Genomic DNA, 26,099 nt, shown 5'->3' with positions numbered 1-26,099 from the left:
AAGCGCTTTCTTGGAAGTGGACCTCCCACGTGGTCCCTAACCGTCTCCTTGTAAAGCTCCGATTTCTCATGTTGTCTAGTCCGTATCAAACTTTTTCTTGGAGAGAACGTGTTCGTCAAGACACCTTAAAGCCTTCTACTTCATCTCACTAATCATCTTGTGGAGTATATTTCTCAGGGAGTTATATACAATTTTATCTGCAAGCTCTCTCCGCCATTCTGACCATCCACTAAATCTAACGGGAGCCACCGTGGTGCAATGTTTAGCATGCCCGCCTTGCATACACAAGGTTGTGGGCTCGATTCCTGCTTCGATCGAACACCAAAAAGTTTTTCAGCGGTGGATTATCCCACCTCAGTAATGCTGGTGACATTTTGCTTCTCTAAGTGGTTTCACTGTAATGTGGAACGCCGTTCGGACTCGGCTATAAAAAGGAGGTCCCTTGTCCTTGAGCTTAACATGGAATCGAGCCACACTCAGTGATAAGAGAGAAGTTCACCAATGTGGTATCACAATGGACTGAATAGTCAAAGTGAGTCTAATACATCGGGCTGCCACCTCACCTAACCTAACATAAATCTAACGAATGTGTACTCGGCTTCATCAGTGACATCTTCCTAAAAGCAGTTGCCTAACCTGCATTTGCCCCCTGCTTTACATTTATTTTCGAAAGTGATCAGATAGAATCTAAGTTATATTGTACAACACTTCCCCATGTCTTCTCTCTCGCCATAATTTTATGTCGGTTATAAGTCGATGTGCCCCTTGTCTCGTTACTCCGTTGTTCTATTGGGATCGTTTCTGCTATTACTAATGCGGATATAGTGCAGAATGCTGAAGTGATTCTCGGAGCAGTTGTTCTCTGTCCTGAAAGCAGCTAGTTCGTGTAAGTAGCGTAGACGCCCGGGTCTCACATACACAGGTGAATATGTCGTTATTCATCTCCATGGGTATCCTTTTTCTGCTTGAAGGCCCCCTCCAACGTTTGCCATTAACCTGCTCTATCAGCTTAGAGTAAATTAGTTTTGTATCCAGTCTTACTTCCAAGTGTTTGACATGGTAATCTGTTGCTGGGATTACCATGTCGTTTCCCTCGGGATTCCTAGCTTAAGTATTATGCAAGATAGAATTTGTCCATTATTCACAGCAAAACACAGCTCCTCTCAGGTAATTTAGCGTAATACACCTCAATAGCCATATTCTTCGTCCATGAAGATTGTTTGGTCATAATGGTCGATCTTCGCGAATGATTTTTTGGGGGAGCGCTCTTCTGTCGATCCGATCTAGTCTGACTCTCTTAGGGGCAGTTTTAGCCTTCCTAGAATATTTCCAAAGGGAGGTCTGATTCTTATTCCGCCCTCGAGACTCTCTTGGGGACAGTATTTTGCCTTCCAATAATACTTAGCAACTGAGATTTGAGCCTCTTTCCGCCCTCGAAACTCTCTTGCGAACAGTATTTAGCATTTCCAGAATACTTGAGAGGTATTTAGCCTTCCTAGAATACTTCAAAACGGAAATCTTATCCCCTTTACGGCCTCGAGACTTTCTTGGGGTCAGTATTAAGCACTCCCACAATACTTGAAAGTGAAGTATTTAGCCTTCCCAGAACACTTGGGACAGTATTTAGCTTTCTCATAATACTTCAAAACAGAGATCTGAACCTCTTTCCGGCCTCGATACTCTTTTGGGGTCAGTATATAGCATTCCCACAATACTGGAAAGTGGAGGTCCTGATTCTCTTTCCGCCTTCGAAATTCTCTTGGAGGCAGTAATTAACTTTCCCAGAATACTTGGGGCCAGTACTTAGACTTTCCAGAATATTTGAACACGGAGTTCTGATCCTCGAGACTCTATTGTGGGTCGTATATAGCATTCCCAGAATACTTGGAAACTGAGATTCTGATCCTCTTTCCGTTCCTGAGACTCTCTTGGGGACAGTTAACATTCCCAGTATACATGAAAGCGGAGATCCTTACTCTCTTTCCGCTCTCGCTTTCATGGGCAGTACTTAACATTCCCAGAATACTTAAATGCGGAGATCTGATATTTTTCCGTTTTCGGGACTCTTGGGTACAGTAGTTAGCCTTCCCAGAATACTTGAACTCGTAGTTCTGATCCTCTTTCCGCCCTCGAGACTCTATTGGCGGTCATATATATAGCATTCTCAGAATACTTGAAAGCTGATCCTCTTTCCGCCTTTGAGAGTCTCTTGGGGACAGTTGTTAGCATTCCCAGAATAACATAATTGAAAGCGGAGATACTTACTCTCTTTCTTCTCTCGCTTTCTTGGGCAGTGATTCGCATTACCAGAATACTTGAAAGCGGAGATCTGATACTTTTCCGTCCTCGAGACTCCCTTGGGGACAGTAGTTAGCCTTCCTAGAATACTTGGAAAAAGGAGATCTGATCCTCTTTCCGCCTTCGATGCTCTCTTGGGCTCAGTAATTAGGATTCCCAGAATACTTGAAAGCGGAAATCCTGATTCTCTTTCCGCCCTTGAAACTCTCTTGGGATCAGTAATTAGCATTCCCAGAATACTTGAAAGCAGAGATCTGATACCTTTCCGTCCTCGAGACCCTCTTGGTGACAGCAGTTAGCCTTCCTAGAATACTTGGAAAAAGGAGATCTGATCCTCTTTCCGCCTTCGAAGCTCTCTTGGGCTCAGTAATTAGCATTCCCAGCATACTTGAAAGCGGAAATCCTGATTCTCCTTCCGCCCCTGAAACTCATGAGGCAGTACTTAGCCTTCCCAAAATATTTGAAAACGGAGATCTTATCCTCTTCGCTCTAGAGACTCTCTTGGGTGCAGTGTTTATCCTGCCCAAAATACTTGAAAGCAAAAATCTGATCTTATATCCGATTTCCGTGGGATTGCAAGAAATGTAATTAAGATGTCATTGGAAGCACATGGGACCTTCCTATTTATCTTTTTCAACTTTGCTCTTGATGACTTTTCTTGTTTGGTAGCAGGGATGTAAAAATTGGTACAATTGTACCAAAATTGATACATTTCAAAAGTATCGCGGGATAGCAATTGAAACAAAGAATAATTTTACTGAGAACTCTACGCAAATATATGCCACAATATCCATCCATGAAGGACAAGGAGCGGATGTATTCATTGGATTTGTAAGATGGTACAATTTGGTCGAAAAAGTACACATTTTCGTTCGCTATGGAACAACATTAGTTTTTTTATCACAATGGACTAAGTGAGCCTGAATCTTAATCGGGCTGCCACTTTAACCTCCTAACATTAATTTTCATCTTAGTTTTCCACAATTTGTATTTTCCCAATTCCACTGTATTCTTAACCCTTCTCTGCAAATACTGCCTATGCTTGTGGTTGTGGCAATGTTTGAAGTGCACTTTAAGGTGAATGGTTTTACTTAGGTTTCACAGTTGGTCCGTGTTAGTGGCTACCTCCGACTCCATGGCCCTTCAATGATTGTTTCTGGCATCTGTAAGAGAACCCCCACTCTTATGTATGAATGAATGAATACTGCTACTTAATGCATTTGAGAATGGATCACGTATATTCAGATGTATGGTAATAATAGAAATATCATCGGAAGAAGTGGTGCTGAAGAAGATGGTGATGGGTTGTGGCAAATTGTTTATTGTCTGTTTATACCACATACTAGACATAGAGGAGGAGAAAAACACACATTTTCTCCCCCAAGCCAACTCATATGAATATCAAATGCTTATGGTCCCTATACCCCATCGGCGGTGTAAAACCAACAATAGATTGGCACTACACCAGCCGCCAGTGATTCTAGCGGTGCAGTGGTTACACATTTTAGTGTTTTTACACATTTTGCCTTCAAAATGACAAGTGTTTTCATTCCACATGTTATCTCTGGAATGTTTTATGTTTACTAGTTTTCTGTAAGTTTTCCCCAAGTACCTCTTTTCATACAAATTGACACGTTTCACTTGCTGGAACAGTTATTCTACAGAGTCTTACATAGTCTACTCTTCGGTATATAAGTTCTCCATCTTAACAATCGTAGGGAAATAGAACAAAACATTTGTGAAAGGTATCAACTTACCGAAAGAATGTACCCATTACAAACTCAAAATGCGATAGAATGTGAATGGGATACACAAGAATTAAGCACGCATCAATTGGGTAGATTAATTAGTATTAATTAGTTTAAATTAATTTAGTTTAGTTAAATTAAATTTAGTTTCCTGGTAGTTTAACTTTGGATCTGGCTTCCCGCCCAGACACACAAAAATTCTTTAAAATTTCGTTCAGATGATATTAAAGTAGAGAGGAAATCAATAATTTGATGATTTTGATAATGTACTGAGTTAAATCAAGATCGATTTTAAATCTGAATCCTTTCTATGACATCGAAAGTATTTTGAGAGTCTGTGGTAGGCTTGTAAGGATATGTACACGGATGAAAAAGACTGTTTTTCATATGTTTGGCTATAAACATTATATGTTTGGTACACAAATTTTTAAACACAATATTTTTGAGTGCAAGCATATAATGTTCATAAACTAGCATAACATGTTTGGGACATATATGTTAATATGTTAGAACATATTATGTTTGGGACATAAAATGTTTTTAAATATAATATGCTTGGATGCAAACATATATTAATTTAGAAATAGCCTATAAACATATATGTGTTTAGTAGCTTGGAGCGCTATTTAACAGGGAGCGATATTGAATTAAGTTGGTGGTTGTTGCTTGTTATTACAAAATTAACATTTTATTTTTCCTTGGGCAATTGATCAGCTACTTATTTGATCCTTACAAACTGTGTGGTCCGCTGTTCGGGGGTCCGGCAAAAGGTAAAATTAAAATAAAAAAAATCATACAATTGAATAATTTCTTCTACAATGTTTGTATTACAGAAAAAGGTGCTAAGAACTAAAAACTCTCGTGGAAGTGAGAAAGATGTGGGGGAATATTCAATTGGGCAGAAACAAAATTTTGAGCACTCAGGTCGAAAACCTATGTTGTTAGCACCTATATAACCTGTTTATTTTCATAATTCATTATGATTGTAAATATATAAATAAATAAATAAAATTTTGAGCACAATATTGTTTGGGAGAATTTTTTTTAAGCATATAATATTTTTGGGTGCAAAATGCTTCCAAACATATTATATGTTCACATAATAACATATTGTTTTTTGGAAGACAACATTATTGAATTTGGATGCAAAAATACAAAATGTTTGGAAATTGGCTACCCAAACATATATTGTTTAGACCAATATGCTTTCAAACATATTATATATTGGAAGAGATCAAACATATAAATGTTTGGGCAATAGCCAAAAATGTATATGCTTGAAGCAAAATAAGTTTGGGAGTATATGTTACAGAAGCGATTTTTTGTGAGCGTGTATGTGTATTCGTCTGTTTCTACACTAGGTTAGGTTAGGTTAGGTGGCAGCCCGATGTATCAGGCTCACTTAGACTATTCAGTCCATTGTGATACCACATTGGTGAACTTCTCTCTTATCACTGAGTGCTACCCGATTCCATGTTAAGCTCAATGACAAGGGACCTCCGTTTTATAGCCGAGTCCGAACGGCGTTCCACATTGCAGTGAAACCACTTAGAGAAGCTTTGAAACCCTCAGAAATGTCACCAGCATTACTGAGGTGGGATAATCCACCGCTGAAAAACTTTTTGGTGTTCGGTCGAAGCAGGAATCGAACCCACGACCTTGTGTATGCAAGGCGGGCATGCTAACCATTGCACCACGGTGGCTCCACGGTGTATCTACACTAAGGCGATACATTTAGAGGCGACTTCTGAACATCTGCGTTCTTGGCAGCTTTTAGTAGATTTATTTCGCGCCGAGGCTGCACATGCACTCCGATAATAATGCAATATCCTATTACTTTATTCCACCAGGGACATCTCATATGGTAGCCATCTGGGAAGCCGTCGTAAAGAGTTTTAAAACTCGCTTCTGGAAAATTGCCGCTTATTTTTGAAGTTTTTCAGACTTCTCTGGCAAGAATAGAATCGTTCCTCAATTCCCGTCCTTTATCTCTGTCCGAGGACCCATCCGATTTTCTGATCGGTACTCCTTTCTTATTTACAATTGATCCTAATATCCGGGAAATACCAATATCTTTGCTAAATCGGTGTCAGTGATTCAGCACCCTCCATTGTAGGTGTTTTTGACCACGTGAATTGCCTGAACCTCTTTCTGATCTCTAGATTCAGTTCTCTGATTCTAGTACAGCAAATTCATCCTATTCTATGTATCACTTGGGCAATTCGACCAGCTAGTATAAAATAACCACGATGTCTGCAAAATTACACTCAAGAACATGGAACTCATGTCCTTCTCTTACCGGGTTTCAAACAGGCTTTTACGGTTCACAAAACCTTACCAAAACCGGTGCCTAAGGAATCTTACCAAAATCGGTGCCTAAGGAATTGGTTCAGTGTTTGAAAAACCGATTGTGGTCGCTGACTCTCCCAGTGATCTGTTCTTGTTATTGTAACAGTGTTTTGTGACTACATCCATTTTTTGTTCAATGCTTCGGTACATCAGGTGGTAACCGTATCTAGTATGGGGCACGTCCAGAGTGATCTAGTGGTGAGTTGGGTAGGTTTTGTTGGGCAAGCAAGAAGGTGACGCGTGTCATGTGGCCCTTGGTTGCAGATGGGAATCACATCGGCTACGCAGCTATCGATCTCTGGTAGGTATTGAAGCGGGGCCATGATCGGCGGTCCAGCTCCGAGAATAGGATTTACCTGGTAGCGCTGGATCTTGCGCTCTAGGAAGATCAGCCTTTACATTACCTGGTGGTTATAGTCTATCCATAAGATGTTGGTTTGGATGATTAAAGCGATAACAACCCAGGAAATACTGCTTTGATCTTGGTCTCTACATAAAGGTGATCCACGTGTGTACAGCGGAGGCATCTTGTCGCAGTTTTAAAGGCAGCGTTCTGACACATATGTATGTTATTCCACTGCATATCATTTGTTTGAAGCGTCCAAAAATGTCGTCCACACACAACGCCGTCAGGAGAGGGTGGAATATAGGATAAGTAGAGGTTGAACAGTGCCGGAGATATCAACCCACCTTTGGGAACTACCTGTCTCACTCTAGGAGTCTCGATTTTCTATCCGTAAATTCCACATACGACTGGCCCCGCACAGATAATTAAGAAACCAATGTTTGGTCTCGGCCGGTAGGGACTTGTTCTCAAACAGCCTGTCATTGTTGAATGTGTCGAATGCCTTCGATAGGTCAAGCGTTACGAGGATGGTGCTATGACACGGTTTGGTCTGGTTGAGTCCCTTATGTATGTATGCTGAAATGGCATGCAATGCAGCTGTGCTATGTAGAACCCATATTGATGGTTGTTTTTAATTCTCCACTAGACAGGGGAGGAATAGTGCCTCAAGTATATTGGCTGTTATTTACAAAAAATGTAAAAATAAGCCAGAATTTTGTTCTGGGGTCTATTTTGATGTTTCAGCTACATGTTGTCGGGGATAAAAACAAGTGGCTCATATTCATTATAAAGGGTCGCTTCACTCTGTTACATTTGCGTTCCTGGGGTCCATTATCATGCTTCTGGGAAGTTTTGAAGTGATTCTCTCTCAAGACTATACATCCTCTGCATAACGGATGAATGAATGAAATTCTCCTAGCACCAAGTGGTAAAAGCCTCACCATAGTTAGGTTATATTGTGGAGGATGATATCAATTTTTGAATTGAATATTGATATCCCCTTAGACCAATATAGAGCCATTGTGATTCCTCTATGTAATTCTCTCAACTTTTTCCCGTAGATCGGTGAGAGCCTGAACGAAAAAGGTGTATCTTGTTTCTTCTAAAGGATAATGCTGGATTCTAGTACAGGAACTGACACGAGTCTTCCGTAGTTTCCGGGTCCAGACACCATCTGCAAATGTCGTCATATTTAAGGCCTATTCTTACAATCAAGGGTGTATGTCCAGTTTTAATGCTAATTAAAGGAATTGCTGGTCATCGCAGATTCTATTCCTATGGTTTTTTTCGTCCCATACGAACTTGGTTGGCTCCCAACTTTCCCTAGGAGTAGTTCGTCCTCGCGATAGTTCATCATATTTAACATTAATCTTCTAGAGATATGGGGACAGCGGAGGAAATACGACCGCAATGATACTATTCGCTCCACGAGTGCCTTGCTTAGCCAACATCTTTGCTTCTCAATTTTCCAGGCCGCACCATGCTCTGAAGCTAGGCTGTAAACCTTCAGCCATTCAGTGGTTATATACTGCACAAAATTTTGTAGCATGAAATCTAGGCCCACACCACGATTCCCATTATCGTCCGTTCTCATCATATAATGTGAAGAATTGTTATCCATGTCGGAAAAACGGGTGTCCTGTTATCTCTCCTATTGCGAGTTCCATTGAAGATTAGACCCGACCTGGGGAATTGTACCAGCTGGGTATTCTATGATACCTCGAACGTTGTTAAGCAAAACAAGTATATACGGCCGTAAGTTCGGCCAGACCGAATCTTATGTACCCTCCACCATGGATTGCGTAGAAACTTTTACGAAAGACTGTCATCCACAAATTTCAACTCACTCGGATGAAATTTGCGCCTCAAAGAGGCTCCAAAACCAAATCTCGGGATCGGTTTATATGGGGGCTATAAATGATTATGGACTGATATGGACCACTTTTGGCATGGTTGTTAAATATCATATAATACCACCACGTACCAAATTTCAACCAGATCGGATGAATTTTGCTTCTCCAAAAGGCACCGGAGGTCAAATCTGGCGATCGGTTTATATGGGAGCTATATATAATTATGGACTGATAGGAACCAATTCCTGCATGGTTGTTGGATACCATATACTAACATCACGTACCAAATTTCAACCGAATGGGAAGAATTTTGCTCTTCCAAGGTGCTCCGGAGGTCAAATCTGGGGATCAGTTTATATGGGGCCTATATATAATTATGGACCGATATCGACCAATTTTTGCATGGGTGTTTGAGGCCATATATAAACATCACGTACCAAATTTCAACTGAATCAGATGAATTTTGGTCTTCCAAGAGGCTCCGGAGGTCAAATCTGGTGATCGGTTTATATGGGGGCTATATATAATTATGGACCGATATGGACCGATATGGACCGATTTTTGCATGGTCATTAGAGACTATATACTAACATCATGTACCAAATTTCAGCCGGATAGGATGAAATTTGTTTCTCTTAGAGGCTCTGCAAGCCAAATCGAGGGATCGGTTTATATGGGGGCTATAATTAATTATGGACCGATGTGGACCAATTTTTGCATGGTTGTTAGAGACCATATACTAACACCATGTACCAAATTTCAGCCGGATGAAATTTGCTTCTCTTAGAGGCCTCGCAAGCCACATTTGGGGGTCCGTTTATATGGGGGCTCTACGTAAAAGTGGACCGATATGGCCCATTTGCAATACCATCCGACCTACATCAATAACAACTACTTGTGCCAAGTTTCAAGTCGATAGCTTGTTTCGTTCGGAAGTTAGCGTGATTTCAACACACGGACGGACGGACGGACATGCTCAGATCGACTCAGAATTTCACCACGACCCAGAATATATATACTTTATGGGGTCTTAGATCAATATTTCGATGTGTTACAAACGGAATGACAAAGTTAATATACCGCCCCATCCTATGGTGGAGGGTATAATAAATATAAAATGGGATCCGTTTTCGTTTTCAGAGTCTAGGATTAGTTGGGTCCGACATATTCTACCATGTTCATCTGCGAATCACACTTCTCCCGATCGGGTGTAAAGATTTGCCTGAAGAATACCACCTACTGGTATAAGGCTAGTGGCTAGTGCTACGTTTCAAACGGATGAATGAAGCCCCCCGAGTAGCGCAGCTGATTTCAGTCGCCGCCGACCATTTTTTGCCAGTTGTTGTTGTTGTAACAGTTTTTTATGTAGTTTCATCCATTTTGTTCTATGCTTGTGTAGTTCAGCTAGTAGCCAGATCAAGGAACTCTGCGACAAGGATGGGGTGTGTCCAGAGTGATCTGGTAGTGAGACGGGTAGGCTTAGCTGGGCAAGCAAAAAGGTGACGAGTGTCATGTGGCCCTTGATTACAGATGGGACACACGTCAGCTACGCTGCTATCACTCACTGATAAGTATGAATTGAGGCGGCTGCACTTGCCTTATCTTAGTTGGGCCAGAACTACCCTTGTCTGCCGTGGGAGGTCTCTCTCCTCCGGTGCAATGGACGGCGGTCGGACTCCGAGAACAGGATTAACCTTGTAGCTTCTCACCGCTTCAGCTATAGTATCCTCATGAATCCTGTTCAGACCTGTCTGGTATGCTGCCTGATCTAGAGGCTCTCTTTTGTAATGCTGGATCTCGGGCTCTAGAAGGCGAAGATCAACCCTTACATTCCTGGGTGGAGGTTGCCTATCCACAAGATGGTGATTCGGATGACAACTTCGATGGCAACCCAAGAGGTACTGCTTTGACAACATGTAGTTGTGTCGACGCACTGGGATGATCTTGGTCTCCGCATAAAGGTGATCCAGTGGTGCGGAGACATCCTGTTGCGGTTCTAAGGGCAGCATTCTGACAGGTCTGTATGTTATTCCACTGCGTATCGCTCGTTTGAGGGGTCCACACTGGCGCTGCATAGTTTACCACTGACCGGCCAATTGCCTTATATGTAGTTAACAAGGTTTCTTTGTCCGCACCCCAAGTGCTGCCGGACCTTGTTTCTACCGTGGAGCTTATCACAAATTGCAGTGGAATGGGCGGACGACTTATAAAGGCTGTCGAATGTGACCCCGAGAACCTTGGAGTAATTTGTTGTCGGAATTGTTTCGCCATCGACTCTGACATTCAACTGCCTGCGTACTTCCGCGGCTGAGGACTTTGTGGGAGATATCCTCAAATTTCTTGCAGTGAAATAACTGGTAAGATCAGCGAGGTAGACATTTAATCGATCGCAAATGTCATCAACAATGGGCCCGGATGCCATGATTGTGCAATCGTCCGCATAAGACACAATCTCGACGCCGTCAGGAGGGGGTGGAATCGAGGACAGGTAGAGGTTAAACAGTGCCGGAGATATCACCCCGCCCTGGGGAACTCCCTGTTTAACTCTACGGGGTTTTGACTTCTATTGATATGTGTCGAAATGACATGTAAGGCCGTCGTCGTACTGTGTACCTTACGGAATCCATGGCTGGGGAGGAGTAGTGCCTCAAGTGTCTTGGCTACTGGCGAGAGAAGGGATATCGGTCTGTATGATTCACCTTTACTTGAATCTTTGCCTGGCTTCAGTAGTGGAATCACTCTTCCCATCTTTCAGACATCGGGTATAATGAGTGATTCCAAGGACAAATTGAGGAATATGGTCAGGTACTCAACTCCCAGTATTCCCAGTTGCTTCAGCATTAGCATTGAAATTCCATGAAATTCATTGAAATAACTTCGGCTGCGGTAAATTGTGGTGTGTCGTCGGCTCGGAGACCACGTATGCGACGAGTGGCTCTCCTTTTCGCTCTACCACTCTCGGGATGCTCGACAAACAGTCGGTTGAAATATTTGGCGCATCTCTTCGGATCAGTCACAGTCACGTCGTCAAAGGTGACTGAAATCCCATCATCCCTTGTAGCGGGGTTCGAGAGGGCTCTCACTGTTGACCACAATTTACCAGTCCTTGTGCCTAAGTTACATTGCTTCAGGTGCTCTAACCAAGTGTTCCTCTTGTGCTCGTCGACTATCTTACTAATCTCTAGATTTAGTTCTCTGATTCTAGGATCAGCAGTTTTATCACGACGGCGTGCATCACGCTCGTCTGCAAGTCCCGTCGATTCGGCTGGGAAGTTGGGCCTCACTTGGGCAATTCGACCAGCGGGTATGAAGCGAGCGGCTGTTGCGTTGATGATGTCCCGGAACGCCCTCTGGGCAACATGCCAGTCGACGCCGCCGCCGAATATGTCGACTCATCTCGATCCAAATTTAGTTGCGAATTAATCAAAAATATCGATTTATATCGGAAAAATTTATTAATAATTTCTAAAACCTCCCACCCACAATCAATCAATTTCAAACTGCTATAACAGTTTTGCAAAAATTTAGCTCAGAAAATTTCAACGAAATGTAAATTTGATTGTAAGATTGGTTGTACAACTAATCTCATTACAATTCGAATAACTTCAAATTGATTTTATAATGGATAATTGTCCGCCGCCGAATGGACAAATTTATATCGGCTTAGCCGTCAACCCGCCGGAGACAAAAATTTTGTGTCAGCCGCCGCCGACAAAAATGGGTCGGTTTCATTCTCTGGATGGAAGTACACTTCTAGATTGTGGACACTCTCCGTTGATAAGACGGCCTTTGCATGTGATACCTATTTCGTCTTTTCCAACTTCAAACTTGTCAGAGTTCAAATTTCAATAATCAATTTAAAAATCTTAAGTTTTTCTTGCTTCCTTTGCTTTCCCTCCAATCGAAATTATTGGTCGGTTTATCTATGTTGCTACAGTTCTTCGGCATAGAAATTCTCGATTGATTTAGCAGACTGTCATTATCATTGAATGGAGTGCAAAGTTCTTAAGAATTGTAAGCCTGTCTGTCATTTAATTCATATCCTCTGTATGGTGTTCTACAATCGGCAAAAGTCTAAGAAGAAAATCTATTTTCCACATAATCCAGCAAATGACCTAAATTCTAGGCATTAAGCGTTTGGATGCTTAGATGATATATAGCAATGGAGACTTCAAAACAAAAAAGAGATACATATGTATTGCAAACATTTCCACTATTATTTGTATTAAACCTTTTCTTTTGTCATTACACACAGCCAATGGAGCTGCATATCAAAGTGCAGCAGGCACTTGGAACTGTTTTTGTAATCATCATGAAATTTTAGTGTCTCCTGCCACATTATATCCCATATCTCTTATGTGGCAGTTATCGTTATAATTGTTTCACCATGCTTCTTGCATATTTCCTAAAGCCTTTTTTTTTGTTTGTTTTATTATTCAACATCTTTGGTTGTCTTCTTCATTTACAGATAATGATGTAGACACCACAGCGACTGGATCTCAGGCAACAAGTGTTATGACATCGTCACTGCAGCAACAAAATCCCCAGCTTCAACAAATTATCAATCATTCGATGTTAGAATCACAATGTTCCACAAATAGTACCACATCCATACAAACAGTACTGCAACAATCTGTCATCCACAACAATAACAGCAGTGCTGGTGGTGGCGGTGGCAGTGTCTCAGCAACGACAACACCAAAACATAACGGTGGCACAGTGTCTATGCTGCAGCAACAATCAGTTATTAGCACCAATTCCAATTCGTCCATAAACTCCCAGAATATCTCATATGCTGCTGAGGCATTACCTGGTATCTTACGTCACGTCTCTGGCAGTGTGAATTCATTGTTGGAACATATTGCTCCGGCCACCATGAGCAGTGAGGGTGTATTGAATATAGGCGATGTGGCAGATTTATTACATCCCCAACATGCCATTATAACAGGTGAGTAAAAATTTTACGAAAAAAGTTTCATTGGTGTGGACATTTATCTCCTATTTTCTATTTCCTATTTCCACAGGTGGTCGTTCCCAGGAAGGTTGTCCCCTAATCATTTTCCCCGATAATAATAATTTCAATACACTGGAAGAGGTTGATTATCAGAAATTAATTTTGTATTTAACTTCAGTGCCATCGTAAGTGTGTTTGTTTATTTTATTCTATGGGATTTTTCAATTAAATGTCGTTTGTATTTGTCTTCCATAGGTTACAAGATGCCGATTTGGGTTTTCATCTGATCATAGATCGTCGAAAGGATAAATGGAATTCGGTGAAGACAGTACTTCAACGAATATCAGTAAGTAAAGCATATATTAACTACGGATAGTGATTTAGCAGAGAGGAAGAAGTGCAAGAGGACGAAAAGTTCTCTTCTGCAAAGAAAACAAATGTCAACCATATAGATGCCACACAGTAAAGCCGGCAGAGAACCGATCTGGGTGACGCAAACTATATGCTATTTGAGAGAAGCGCGGTTAACACTGAATGATATATTCCCATTCAACCGTCGAACGGAACGGACGTGTTTTTTCAATAGCGGATAAACTCATAGTAATAGGTACCTACTACGAATTTCAAGTGTGGTGGGATATTAAGCCACCATGCAGCGAAATTCCAAGTCATCCACTGGGTTGCTAACTTCAGGGCCCAGTGGACGGGTATCGACTGGAGTTATAAATCTGGGCAATGACCAAGAGTTAGGCCCAATTAGTCGACCTGTAGACGGGTCGACAGGTGGCGACACACTGACAAGTCGAACTTTTTCTAAGGTAACGACATCAAAAGGAGGTAATCCCTCACGAAAGAGATTCAAGGAACGCAGAAATGCTTTGTTTATCCTAAAGAAGTTAGGATCAGTCGACCCAAGCACGTTGTCGGCTAAACAAAGCGATTCCTTAAAATGGGCTCAAGGAATTCTTGAGACTGGAAAAAGGGAACGATCGCCGGATGAGCTGCCATCCTCCAAAAGGGATCAAAGATCGTTTGCCTCAGTTGCTAAAGATAGCCTTGTGATGGCTATCATTAATAAAGGAGCATTGGACGGTATGGTTCCAAAGCAAAAATGGGGGGAAATTGAGAATGCTCTATCTGTCGTCTACTCACAGGTACTGGAAAAGTTTCCCGGCCCAGATCCTCGACACCAAGAGGCTGGTTGGTATCAAGGACGATTTAAGCTAGTCGCATTTGAGGACCAGAGGTCTATAGAATGTTTTAAAGCTGCTCTGATACTAATTGGTGAAGTTTGGGAAGGAGCTGCTATAGAGTTAGTCGAGAAGAAAGACATACCGGCTAGACCTAGAGCACATGCCTGGATACCTGCAAACCCTTCTGACCCTGAATCTATTTTAAATAGACTGAAACGATGCAATCCAGATCTTCCAACAGCTGATTGGAAGGTTGGCCGTTTGGATGAAGTGGATGGACCAAGACGGCATGCAGTGTTTATATTGAACACTCAGTCTTTGCCACATCTGGCAAAGTCCCAGGGCCGTGTATGTTATGGCTTTCATTATATCCAAATGAAGGTGTATAAAAACGATCAGCTAAAGGATTCAGAAATGGACAAGCCTCTGTCTGAATCAGAAGTAAGCGGATCCTCTTGCGAAGTCGAGGGAGATACCAAAGTTGAAGACATGGATAGATACCGTATGCGTGAGGAGGCTTCTATTGCCTCAGAACTCACCAAAGTCGAACCTATGGTTATTGAGAGAGTCACCGATATCTCTGAAGAGGACATTCTTGATGACTCGATCGAAGCGGCTGATGTGACGGTTGTTGAAAATCTCGATGGTCCTACGGATCCTCCAGATAAATCTTCATCATTGTAAGGCTGCATGTGCTGCCTTAAAAGTTCTCCTGATGAAAGGGGACATAGATATAGTTCTTATTCAAGAACCATATGTTTACAAAAACAAAATATGTGAATTAAGTACTCCGGGGTTCAAACTATTGCAGTATACTGGTAATGATGTAAATCGAGCCTGTATAATTGCTAAAAACGAGCTCAATTTGTTTCTGCTTCCCTCAATGTGCAATACAGACACTGTCGTTGCAAGTTTAGAAATAGCCAAATGCAAATATTGGGTATCTTCGGTCTACATGGGACATGACAGGGAGATGCCTCCATATGCCGTTAAGACCTTAGTGGAGGAGTCACTGAAAACAAAGGCGAAACTCATTATGGGATGCGATGCGAATGCACATCATAGTATATGGGGAAGTAGTGATACTAATGCAAGGGGAGAGTCGCTAATAGAGTTTATTTTGCGTACTAATCTGGTAGTTTGCAACAAGGGAGATGTCCCAACCTTTGTCACTAAAAACAGGCAAGAGGTTTTGGACATCACCTTGGCCTCGCAAGAACTAAATGAAATGATATCTGAGTGGCAGGTTTTAAGTGAACACAGCTTCTCAGATCATCGCTACATCAGTTTCAAATTTGATGTTCATATCACCAAGATCATATTTCCGCCAAATGTTAGGAAAGCTGACTGGAATAGGTATAGGGAATCGTTCAATATGATGATACCGGAAATAACAGAGACAAATATGAGAAATGTGCAAGATATCGAACACGCAGTGGAGCGGATTACTAAGGCCTTCAACATCTCACTGAAAGCTGCATGCCCTAGAGGAAAGCCAAGGGGGAAACATCGACCACCATGGTGGTCTACGGAATTAAGTAATATGAGGAAATCCTGCAGGAAGCTCTTTAACAAGGCAAAGTCCACCAGAGCCCCTGAGGACTGGGACGCTTACAAGAAGAATCTGAGAGGATACAAGCGAGAACTGAGAAAGGCTCAGCATAACTCTTGGAATGCTTACTGCAGCAGTATTGAGAATACGTCCGAGGCTTCCAGACTACGGAAGGTTCTAGCATCCACCAACTCCGCTCCAGGTTTCATTAAAACATCGGAGGGCAATTGGACAACGTCCAGTAAGGAGACGCTGGAGGCACTATTGGACACACATTTTCCTGGAAATCAGACGGTTGAACCATGTACTGGCGGTGCCACAGTTGCTCAGCGGTCGTTTCCTGTCGAGGAAATTGTATCGGAAACTAGAATAAGATGGGCGCTAAATAGCTTTGGACCATTCAAATCCCCTGGACCTGATGGAATTACTCCGGCGGAGTTACAAGCTGTAACTGACAAAATTATCCCCTGGTTGTCGGTGATATATAAAGGATGTATCAACTTATCATATATCCCAGGAAAGTGGAGGGAAACAAAAGTCGTTTTCATACCTAAAGCGGGAAAAGCCTCTCACTCGAGGGCGAAGGATTTCCGACCAATCAGCTTATCCTCATTCCTACTTAAGACTCTGGAGAGGATGATAGATATTTATCTTAGAACTAGCATCGATTCAAGTTTGTTCTCGAAACGACAGCATGCATACTCGAAGGGCAGGTCTACTGAGACCGCACTACATGAACTAGTCAGCTTTATTGAAAGCTCACTATCTGTCAAAGAATACACAATCGTGGCGTTTCTAGACATCGAAGGGGCGTTCAATAATGTCCATCCGAGCTCGATATTAAATGGACTGACAACTCTGAATGTTGATCCATGTATACTCAGGCTGTTAGACGAACTGCTAATGAAGAGACGTATTTCAGCCACACTAGGACAAGCAAACATACAAAGGTATGTGAACAGAGGCACTCCCCAAGGAGGAGTCCTATCACCTCTTCTTTGGAATGTTGCTATAAATAGCCTTCTGGTTACTCTAGAAAAAGAAAGGATAAAAGTGGTGGCATACGCAGATGATGTAGCTCTGACAGTCAGGGGAAAATTCCCATCCACAATCAGAGATATTATTCAGAGGGCCCTCCGGATGACTGAGAAATGGGCGAAAGACAATGGTCTTGGGGTAAATCCTGCAAAGACAGAATTAGTCATGTACTGCAACGATCGCAAAACTCCCACGGTTAGGCCTATTTCCTTAGGGGGTATTGAAATTCCCTTTGGTGAATGTGCAAAATACCTTGGCGTTATTTTGGACAGGAAGCTGAACTTTAAGCTTAATATTGAAGAAAGGGCGAGAAAGGCAACTGTAGCTTTGTACTCGTGCAAAAAGGCAATAGGAAAAAAGTGGGGACTGAAACCAAAAATTGTGCATTGGCTATACACGGCAGTGGTTAGACCTATAATGCTATATGGTGTTGTAGTCTGGTGGCCGGCACTTCAGAAACCGACTTGTTTAGATAAAGTTCAGCGTATGGCGTGTTTGTGTATTTCAGGCGCATTCAGCAAGACAGGAACAAATTCCCTTAATGTCGTGCTGCATCTATTGCCTTTAGACATTTTGGCCAAACAGTCAGCTGCAACAACGGCTGTGCGGTTGCGCGAACTATCGCTGTGGTCGGAAAAAGGTTACGGTCACAGTTCTGTCCTCAAAACAATGCCAGATGTGCCTAACGTAGTGGATTACACTTTGGCGAGTCCACTTTTCGACAAAAAGTTTGAGACTCTAATCCCCAACAGTGAGGCGTGGTGCACACAGACCCCGGGGAATAAAGAATATATAGATTTCTACACTGATGGCTCCAAATTGGATGGACAAGTGGGGTTCGGAGTATATTCTAATGATCTGGAACTTCGAATAGCGAAAAGATTACCAAATCACTGTAGTGTTTTTCAGGCTGAAATATTAGCAATAAGAGAGGTGGCGAATTGGCTGAGAAGTAATGTTCCAAAAAATGTGGGCATTAATATATACTCAGACAGTCAACCTGCAATAAAATCCTTGGACTCTGTGTTCCTCAACTCGAAAACGGCCATCGACTGCCGCAAATCTCTCAATGAGATGGCTGAGCAGTACAATATTCACCTAATATGGGTGCCTGGCCATAGGAACATACCGGGGAACTGCGAAGCGGATGAGTTGGCAAGGCTAGGGACTACCTTACATATTCCAGGGGAACTAGAATTTGTTGGTATGCCCCTAGCTACCTGCAAGCTCATGCTGCGTGAGAAGGCTGTTATGATGGCAAATGTTCGATGGGAGAATTGCAAGGGTTGTAACGACACCAAGCAAATATGGCCCCATTTCAACTTAAACCGCACACTAGATATGCTAATGTTCTCGAGACGTCAGATATCACTCCTGATATCTGCTATAACGGGTCGCTGCCTGATAGGCGATTTTGCAAAAACTATTGGCGCGAAGTATAATGACTATTGTATGAGCTGTCATGATGCGGAGGAAAAAGAATCAATTAAACACCTCTTGTGTGAGTGTCCTGCATTTTGTGTAAAGCGCAAGCAACTTTTAGGAGCATATAGCTTCAGATTACTGGCGGATCTGGAAAACGTTAACTTAAGCAGTCTGCTACTGTTTTTGGAACAATCTGGTTGGTTCAACAAAGAAAAATAATCAAGAAGGTTCAGCGGTTAAAACTAGAAGTGCCCATATGTAATAGGTACTTTTAGTTAATGTGGTATCACAATGGACTGAATAGTCTAAGTGAGCCTGAATCTTAATCGGGCTGCCACTTTAACCTAACCTAACCTAACCTAACACTGAATGATATTAGAGAAATTTTGCTCATGACTGGGAGCCACCGTGGTGCAATGGTTAGCATGCCCGCCATGCATACACAAGGTCGTGGATTCGATTCCTGCTTCGACCGAACACCAAAAAGTTTTTCAGCGGTGGATTATCCCACCTCAGTAATGCTGGTGACATTTCTCAGGGTTTCAAAACTTCTCTAAGTGGTATCACTGCAATGAGAAACGCCGTTCGGACTCGGCTATAAAAAGGAGGTCCCTTGTCATTGAGCTTAACATGGAATCGGTCAGCACTCAGTGATAAGAGAGAAGTTCACCAATGTGGTATCACAATGGACTGAATAGTCTAAGTGAGCTTGATACATCGGGCTGCCACCTTACCTAACCTCAACTGAGGTCTCTCTGTTATTGCTTATTTCGTGTCTGGGAATAAATTCCTCAGACGATGCTAAAAATAAGCCACTCGTACAACGATTACACCTATCTTTGTATAGAGAGATTTTTGTATTGTTCAATGTCTCAGTCAGTGGCCTAGTCTGCCCTTGGTTGGCGAAGGTCAACAATATAAGCAATTCATTCGATGAGCTGTTTTAGAATTGAATTTTTTCAACCGCAATCACCGGCCTGTCGTGTGATGTGATCCTGAGAATCTTGGGGTAACTTATAGTCGGAATTATTTCGCCATCGACTCTGACATTCAACTGCATTTGTACTTCTGCCGTCCATGTAGTGAATAGTGTGGCATGAGGATCTGGTGGCGGATATCCCCAAATTTCCAGAAGTGAAATAAGTGGTAAGACTCATTAACCAGAGGCTGCCAACATCAGTATATGTGTTGAAACATGGTCTTCAAGTCAATTGCCGACTACACTTGAGATGCAGACAAAAACCAAGAAATTTTAACCAGCAGGCAAGTGCAGCCGTACCAACTTCTATTTATAAGAAAGAGAAGCTTATTTGTGTCCCACCTATAATAATGACACGGATTGCCTTTTCGCTTGCTTTTCTAAGAATTTTTTTTTCGCTCGGACCAATTGAAATAAAATACGCTTCCTAGAGGAGCTATGCTGCTCCCCATCCGGCATGGAGCTAAAACTAGCATCCGTACGTTAAGACCACCAAATATGTTCAACGGTAATTTATTCGCCTTTCACATCATTGGCTCTATAGGTAACCTTCGTCTAACCTATTTTACTTTGTTTGCCAAATCATTATTGAATTTTAAAATCTATATACATTCTATATTTTGATTTTATCTAATTCTTTCTAATTTAACAATTACAGATATATTTTCCCGGCATTATCCATGTGGTCTATGTCTTAAGGCCATCGGGACTTTTTCAAAAGGCCATCTCAGAAGTTAGTACGAAATTTTCCAAAGATGAATATCGTTTTCGTTTAGTCATATGTTCGGCATTAAATGATCTACATGAGTATATAGAACAGTCACAATTAACAGCAGATATGGGTGGATCGTTAATTTATTCACATCATGAATGGATACAACAAAGAATAGTAAGTACACAGAAAGAATCTTGCAATTTTTGATCGAAAAACTAATATAATCCATTTTATTTCTTTTCATACAGTCCCTGGAAAAATTCTCCAGTTTAACCCATCAAGTTTCAGCCGAATTAGATATATTTATACAAGCCATACACGATACAGAATTTCCAAATTCTGTGGAAGCCACACAAAAACTTTTAGACGATCAAGGAGCTGATTATCAAAGATTAAAGGTTAGAGAGTAAACATAAACACAATCAATGCGATTGACAATAGGCGAAATCATATCGGTAAATCAAGCTTTGACAAACTCACCACTAGGCTTCCAAAGTGACTTATTTCTAATGTAGGGAGACACTTTTTTTCATTTCCCCTAAAATGTTGAATAACGCATTCTCTGATCAATTTAATCTCCGAATGCTTCAATTATATACATAAGGAAGAAAAACATTTGGCATGGTTTCAGAGAGTATATCAATTGCCCCATAGTTGCCACTGTTGGTAGAATTCTACAAAAAATAGTAGATTTTTTACTGTTTGATAGATTGGTAGAATTCCAACATTAATTTTCTATAGAAATAAAATTTTGACAAAATTTCTACAAAAATTTAAATTTGACAAAATTTCTATAGAAGTAATATTTTGCAAAATTTTCTGTAGAAATAAATTTTTTACAAAATTTTCTGTAGAAATAAAATTTTGACAAATTTTCTATAGAATTAAAATTTTGAATACATTTTCTATAGAAATAAAATTTTGACAAAATTTTCTGGAGAAATAATATTTTTACAAAATTTTCTATAGAAATAAAATTTTGACAACATCTTCTATAGAAATAAAATTTTGACAAAATTGTCTATAAAAATAAAATTTAGAACAAAATTTTCTATAGAAATAAAATGTTGACAAAATGTTCTATAGAAATAAAATTTGAAAAAAATTTTCTATAGAAATAAACTTTGGACAACATTTTCTATAGAAATAAATTTTGACAGAATTTTCTATAGAAATAAAATTTTGAAATTTTCTATAGAAATAAAATTTTGACAAAATTTTCTATAGAAATAAAATTTTGACAAAAGTTTCTACACAAATAAAATTTTCTATAGAAATAAAATTGTGACAAAATTTTTATAGAAATAAAATTTTGACAAAATTTTCTATAGAAATAAAATTTTGACAAAATTTTCTATAGAAATAAAGTTTTGACAAAATTTTCTATAGAAATAAAATTTTGAAAAAATTGTCTATAGAAATAAAATTTTGACAAAATTTTCTATAAAAATAAAATTTTGACAAAATTTTCTATAGAAATAAAATTTTGACAAAATTTTCCATAGAAATAAAATTTTGACAAAATTTTCTATAGAAATAAAATTTTGACAATATTTTCTATAGAAATAAAATTTTCACAAAATTGTCTATAGAAATAAAATTTTGACAAAATTTTCTATAGAAATAAAATTTTCACAAAATTTTCTATAGAAATAAAATTTTCACAAAATTTTCTATAGAAATAAAATTTTGACAACATTTTCTATAGAAATAAAAGTTGGACAAAGTTTTCTATAGAAATAAAATTTCGACATAATTTTCTATAGAAATAAAATTTGGACAAAATTTTCTGTAACATAGAAATAAACTTTGACAAAATTTTCTATAGAAATAAAATGTTGACAAAATTTTTCTATAGAAATAAAATTTTTACAAAATTTTCTATAGAAATAAAATTTTGACAAAATTTTCTATAGAAATAAAATGTTGACAACATTTTCTATAGAAATAAAAGTTGGACAAAGTTTTCTATAGAAATACAATTTTGGCAAAATTTTTTATAGAAATAAAATTTTGACACAATTTTCTATAGAAATAAAATTTGGACAAAATTTTCTATAGAAATAAAATTTTGACAAAGTTTTCTATAGAAATAAAATTTTGACAAAATTTTCTCTAGAAATAAAATTTGGACAAAATTTTCTATAGAAATAAAATTTTCTATAGAAATACAATTTTGACCAAATTTTTCCATAGAAATAAAATTTTGACAAAATTTTCTATAGAAATAAAATTTTGACAAAATTTTCTATAGAAATAAAATTTTGACAAAATTTTCTATAGAAATAAAATTTGGACAAAATTTTCTATAGAAATAAAATTTTGACAAAATTTTCTACAGAAATAAAATTTTGACAAAATTTTCTATAGATATAAAATGTTGAAAAAACTTTCTATAGAAATAAAATGTTGACAAAATTTTCTATAGAAATAAAATTTTGACAAAATTTTGTATAGAAATAAAATTTTAACTAAATTTTCTATAGAAATAAAATTTTGACAAAATTTTCTATAGAAATAAAATTTTGACAAAATTTTCTATAGAAATAAAATTTGGACAAAATTTTCTATAGAAATAAAATTTTGACAAAATTTTCTATAGAAATAAAATTTTGACAAAATTTTCTATAGAAATAAAATTTGGACAAAATTTTCTATAGAAATAAAATGTTGACAAAATTTTCTATAGAAATAAAATTTTGACAAAATTTTCTATAGAAATAAAATTTTGACTAAATTTTCTATAGAAATAAAATTTTTACTAAATTTTCTATAGAAATAAAATTTTGACTAAATTTTCTATAGAAATAAAATTTCGACAATATTTTCTATAGAAATAAAATTTTGACAAAATTTTCTCTAGAAATAAAATTTTGACAAAATTTTCTATAGAAATAAAATTTTGACTAAATTTTCTATAGATATTGCTAAAATAAGAAATAAAACCTTTCTTGCGAAGAAAAAGCATGTTTTTCATACTAACCACAAGAATTTGATCAAAAATTTCAAAAAAAAAGAGTTTTTTGTTTGCAGATTTTTGGTAAAATTTTCTTTAAATTTTAGTAGATTATTTTTGGCACTAGTGGCAACCGTTATAGTAAATCACCAAATTTCTTAAGCATTAACATGGCTGAGAAGATTTTTCGGGGAGTCGCCTATCGTTAATCGCCATGAATGTGTTGAGTCACTTAATCTCCTCTTGTAAACTCATTTTCTCACAAACCCTTTTTGTCTTCAATATTTTTAGGATGAAATTTTAGCAGCAGCCAAACATGGTGAAACCTTGCTCAATAATATTAAGTCCAATGAGGAAATTAAAGAATTCTCAGAACGTACTGGCAATGTTAGCTCCATAGAACGGTAAGTACTAGATCCCAATAAAGTACGGGTTGAAGCTTTGTTTTATTTATGGAAATTCCATTAAAGCTTTCTCTTAAATTCTTTTGTATATTTAACAAAAAGATTTACTTCAAATCTTATTAATCGATTACCCTTTGTAATCCCTCAACTAACCTTTAAGTTCCTTTGGAATAACAAAAAAAAAAATGTGGAAATTTTAGTTTACTATCTCTCTCTCGCTCTTTTTTATAACAAACCTATAATATTTTCATATAAAATTTTTTCAATGTTTATTAAGTTTTAGCTCTGCACTGGTTTTGTAATAACTAAGTCAAAAAAAAAAATGTGATCTGTTTGTATAACCAAAAGCGATTTATATTTAGTTTTAGGTTCATTTAGTTCAAATCCTCTTTATATTATTTTGAAATGAATTTGGAAAGAAGTTTGTATCTCGAACAAAAATATAAACAATTACTCTAATTTCGGTTTAACGGTTACGGCTTCATTTGTGCTTGTTATCATACTATTCTGTGAATCTGAGTAAATTCTAGTATATTTCAAATTATATTGTTTGTATCATGTCCAATTTTTTATGTTTTATTTTATTGTAATGGTATTTACGGATTTTTTGTGATCATGTCATAAAAATGTGGGAATATCTTCCTTTGAGGGTGCTTTAAAGTGTTATACGTCATGAAAATGGACGGCACTGATTGGAAAATAGTTCTCATTAAGACCAACTTGTCCTTAGTCAATAGGAATTTTCTTTTATCTCAAAATATCCATTTTAAAGTCGAATGATAAGTTTATAATCTCTTGGTCAAGTAAAAATTCTTTGTATCAGAGAAATGCGTCTTCTAACCTGCGCATGCCACCGTGGTGCAATGGTTAGAATGTCCGCCTTGCATTCACAGGGTCGTGGATTCGAACCCAGTTACGACCAAACAGCAAAACGTTTTCGAGCGGTGGATTATCCGACCTCAGTAATGCTAGTAACAACACAAAAAATTTACAAAATTTTCTATAGAAATAAAATTAAAAAAAAAAATTCTATAGAAATAAAGTATTGACAAAATTGTCTATAGAAATAAAATATTGACAAAATTTTCTATAGAAATAAAATATTGGCAAAATTTTCTATAGAAATAAAATTTTCACGAAATTTTCTATAGAAATAAAATTTTCACGAAATTTTCTAAAAAAAAAATTTACAAAATTTTCTATAGAAATAAAATTTTGATAAAATTTTCTATAGAAATAAAATTTTGACAAAATTTTCTATAGAAATAAAATTTTGACAAAATTATCTATAGAAATAAAATTTTCACAAAATTTTCTATAGAAATAAAATTCTGATAACATTTTTTATAGAAATAAAATTGTGACAAAATTTTTTATGGAAATAAAATTAAAAAAAAAAATCTATAGAAATAAAATTTTGAAAAAATTTTCTATAGAAATAAAATGTTGATAACATTTTTTTATGGAAATAAAAAAAGAAATAAAATTGTGACAAAATTTTTTATGGAAATAAAATTTTGACAAAATTTTCTATAGAAATAAAACTTTGTTAAATTTTTTTATGGAAATAAAATTGTGACAAAATTTTTTATGGAAATAAAATTAAAAAAAAAATGTTCTCTAGAAATAAAAATCTGACAACATTTTTTATGGAAACAAAATTTTCTATAGAAATAAAATTTTGACAAAATTTTCTATAGAAATAAAATGTTGACAAAATTTTCTATAGAAATAAAATATTGACAAAATTGTCTATAGAAATAAAATATTGACAAAATTTTCTATAGAAATAAAATATTGGCAAAATTTTCTATAGAAATAAAATTTTTACAAAATTTTCTATAGAAATAAAATTTTGATAAAATTTTCTATAGAAATAAAATTGAGACAAAATTTCTATAGAAATTAAATTTTGACAAAATTTTCTATAGAAATAAAATTTTGATAAAATTTTTTATGGAAATAACATTTTGAAAATTTTTTCCATAGAAATAATATTTTGACAAAATTTTCTATAGAAATAAAATTTTGATAAAATTTTCTTTAGAAATAAAATTTTAAGAAAATTTTCTATAAAAAATTTGTTTACCAAATTTTTTTATAGAAATAAAATTTTGATAATTTTTTTTATTAAAATAAAAAAAAAGGAAATAAAATTTTGAAAAAATTTCTATAGAAATAAAATTTTGAAAGAAAAAAAATATATAAAATTGCGACAATTTTTTTTATGGAAATAAAATTTTGAAAAAAAAATTCATGTTAGCCTGATACCGAAACAGGCAATTGACG

The 26,099-nt window shown here is 37.6% G+C and overlaps 1 protein-coding gene across 8 annotated transcripts in view; it reads left to right on the top strand.

Moving 5' to 3' along the window:
• LOC142240706 (guanine nucleotide exchange factor DBS) overlaps positions 1-26,099 on the top strand; it is a 381,804-nt gene that overhangs the window by 95,637 nt on the left and 260,068 nt on the right. For 7 of the 8 annotated variants that reach the window (XM_075312411.1, XM_075312410.1, XM_075312409.1 and 4 more), the window contains 6 exons: positions 13,063-13,542; positions 13,619-13,733; positions 13,804-13,894; positions 20,394-20,624; positions 20,699-20,848; positions 23,698-23,810. In XM_075312411.1, the coding sequence (XP_075168526.1) occupies positions 13,063-13,542; positions 13,619-13,733; positions 13,804-13,894; positions 20,394-20,624; positions 20,699-20,848; positions 23,698-23,810 (1,180 nt within the window). Of the gene's footprint in view, positions 1-12,568; positions 12,609-13,062; positions 13,543-13,618; positions 13,734-13,803; positions 13,895-20,393; positions 20,625-20,698; positions 20,849-23,697; positions 23,811-26,099 lie in introns of those variants that run through there. The other variant, XM_075312414.1, reaches the window with a different exon arrangement.

Source organism: Haematobia irritans, chromosome 5 (genome assembly GCF_050003625.1).
Source record: "Haematobia irritans isolate KBUSLIRL chromosome 5, ASM5000362v1, whole genome shotgun sequence".
NCBI lineage: Eukaryota > Metazoa > Arthropoda > Insecta > Diptera > Muscidae > Haematobia > Haematobia irritans.
The sequence above is the reverse complement of the archived record's forward strand: the minus strand, read 5'-3'. Positions and strand labels throughout refer to the sequence as shown.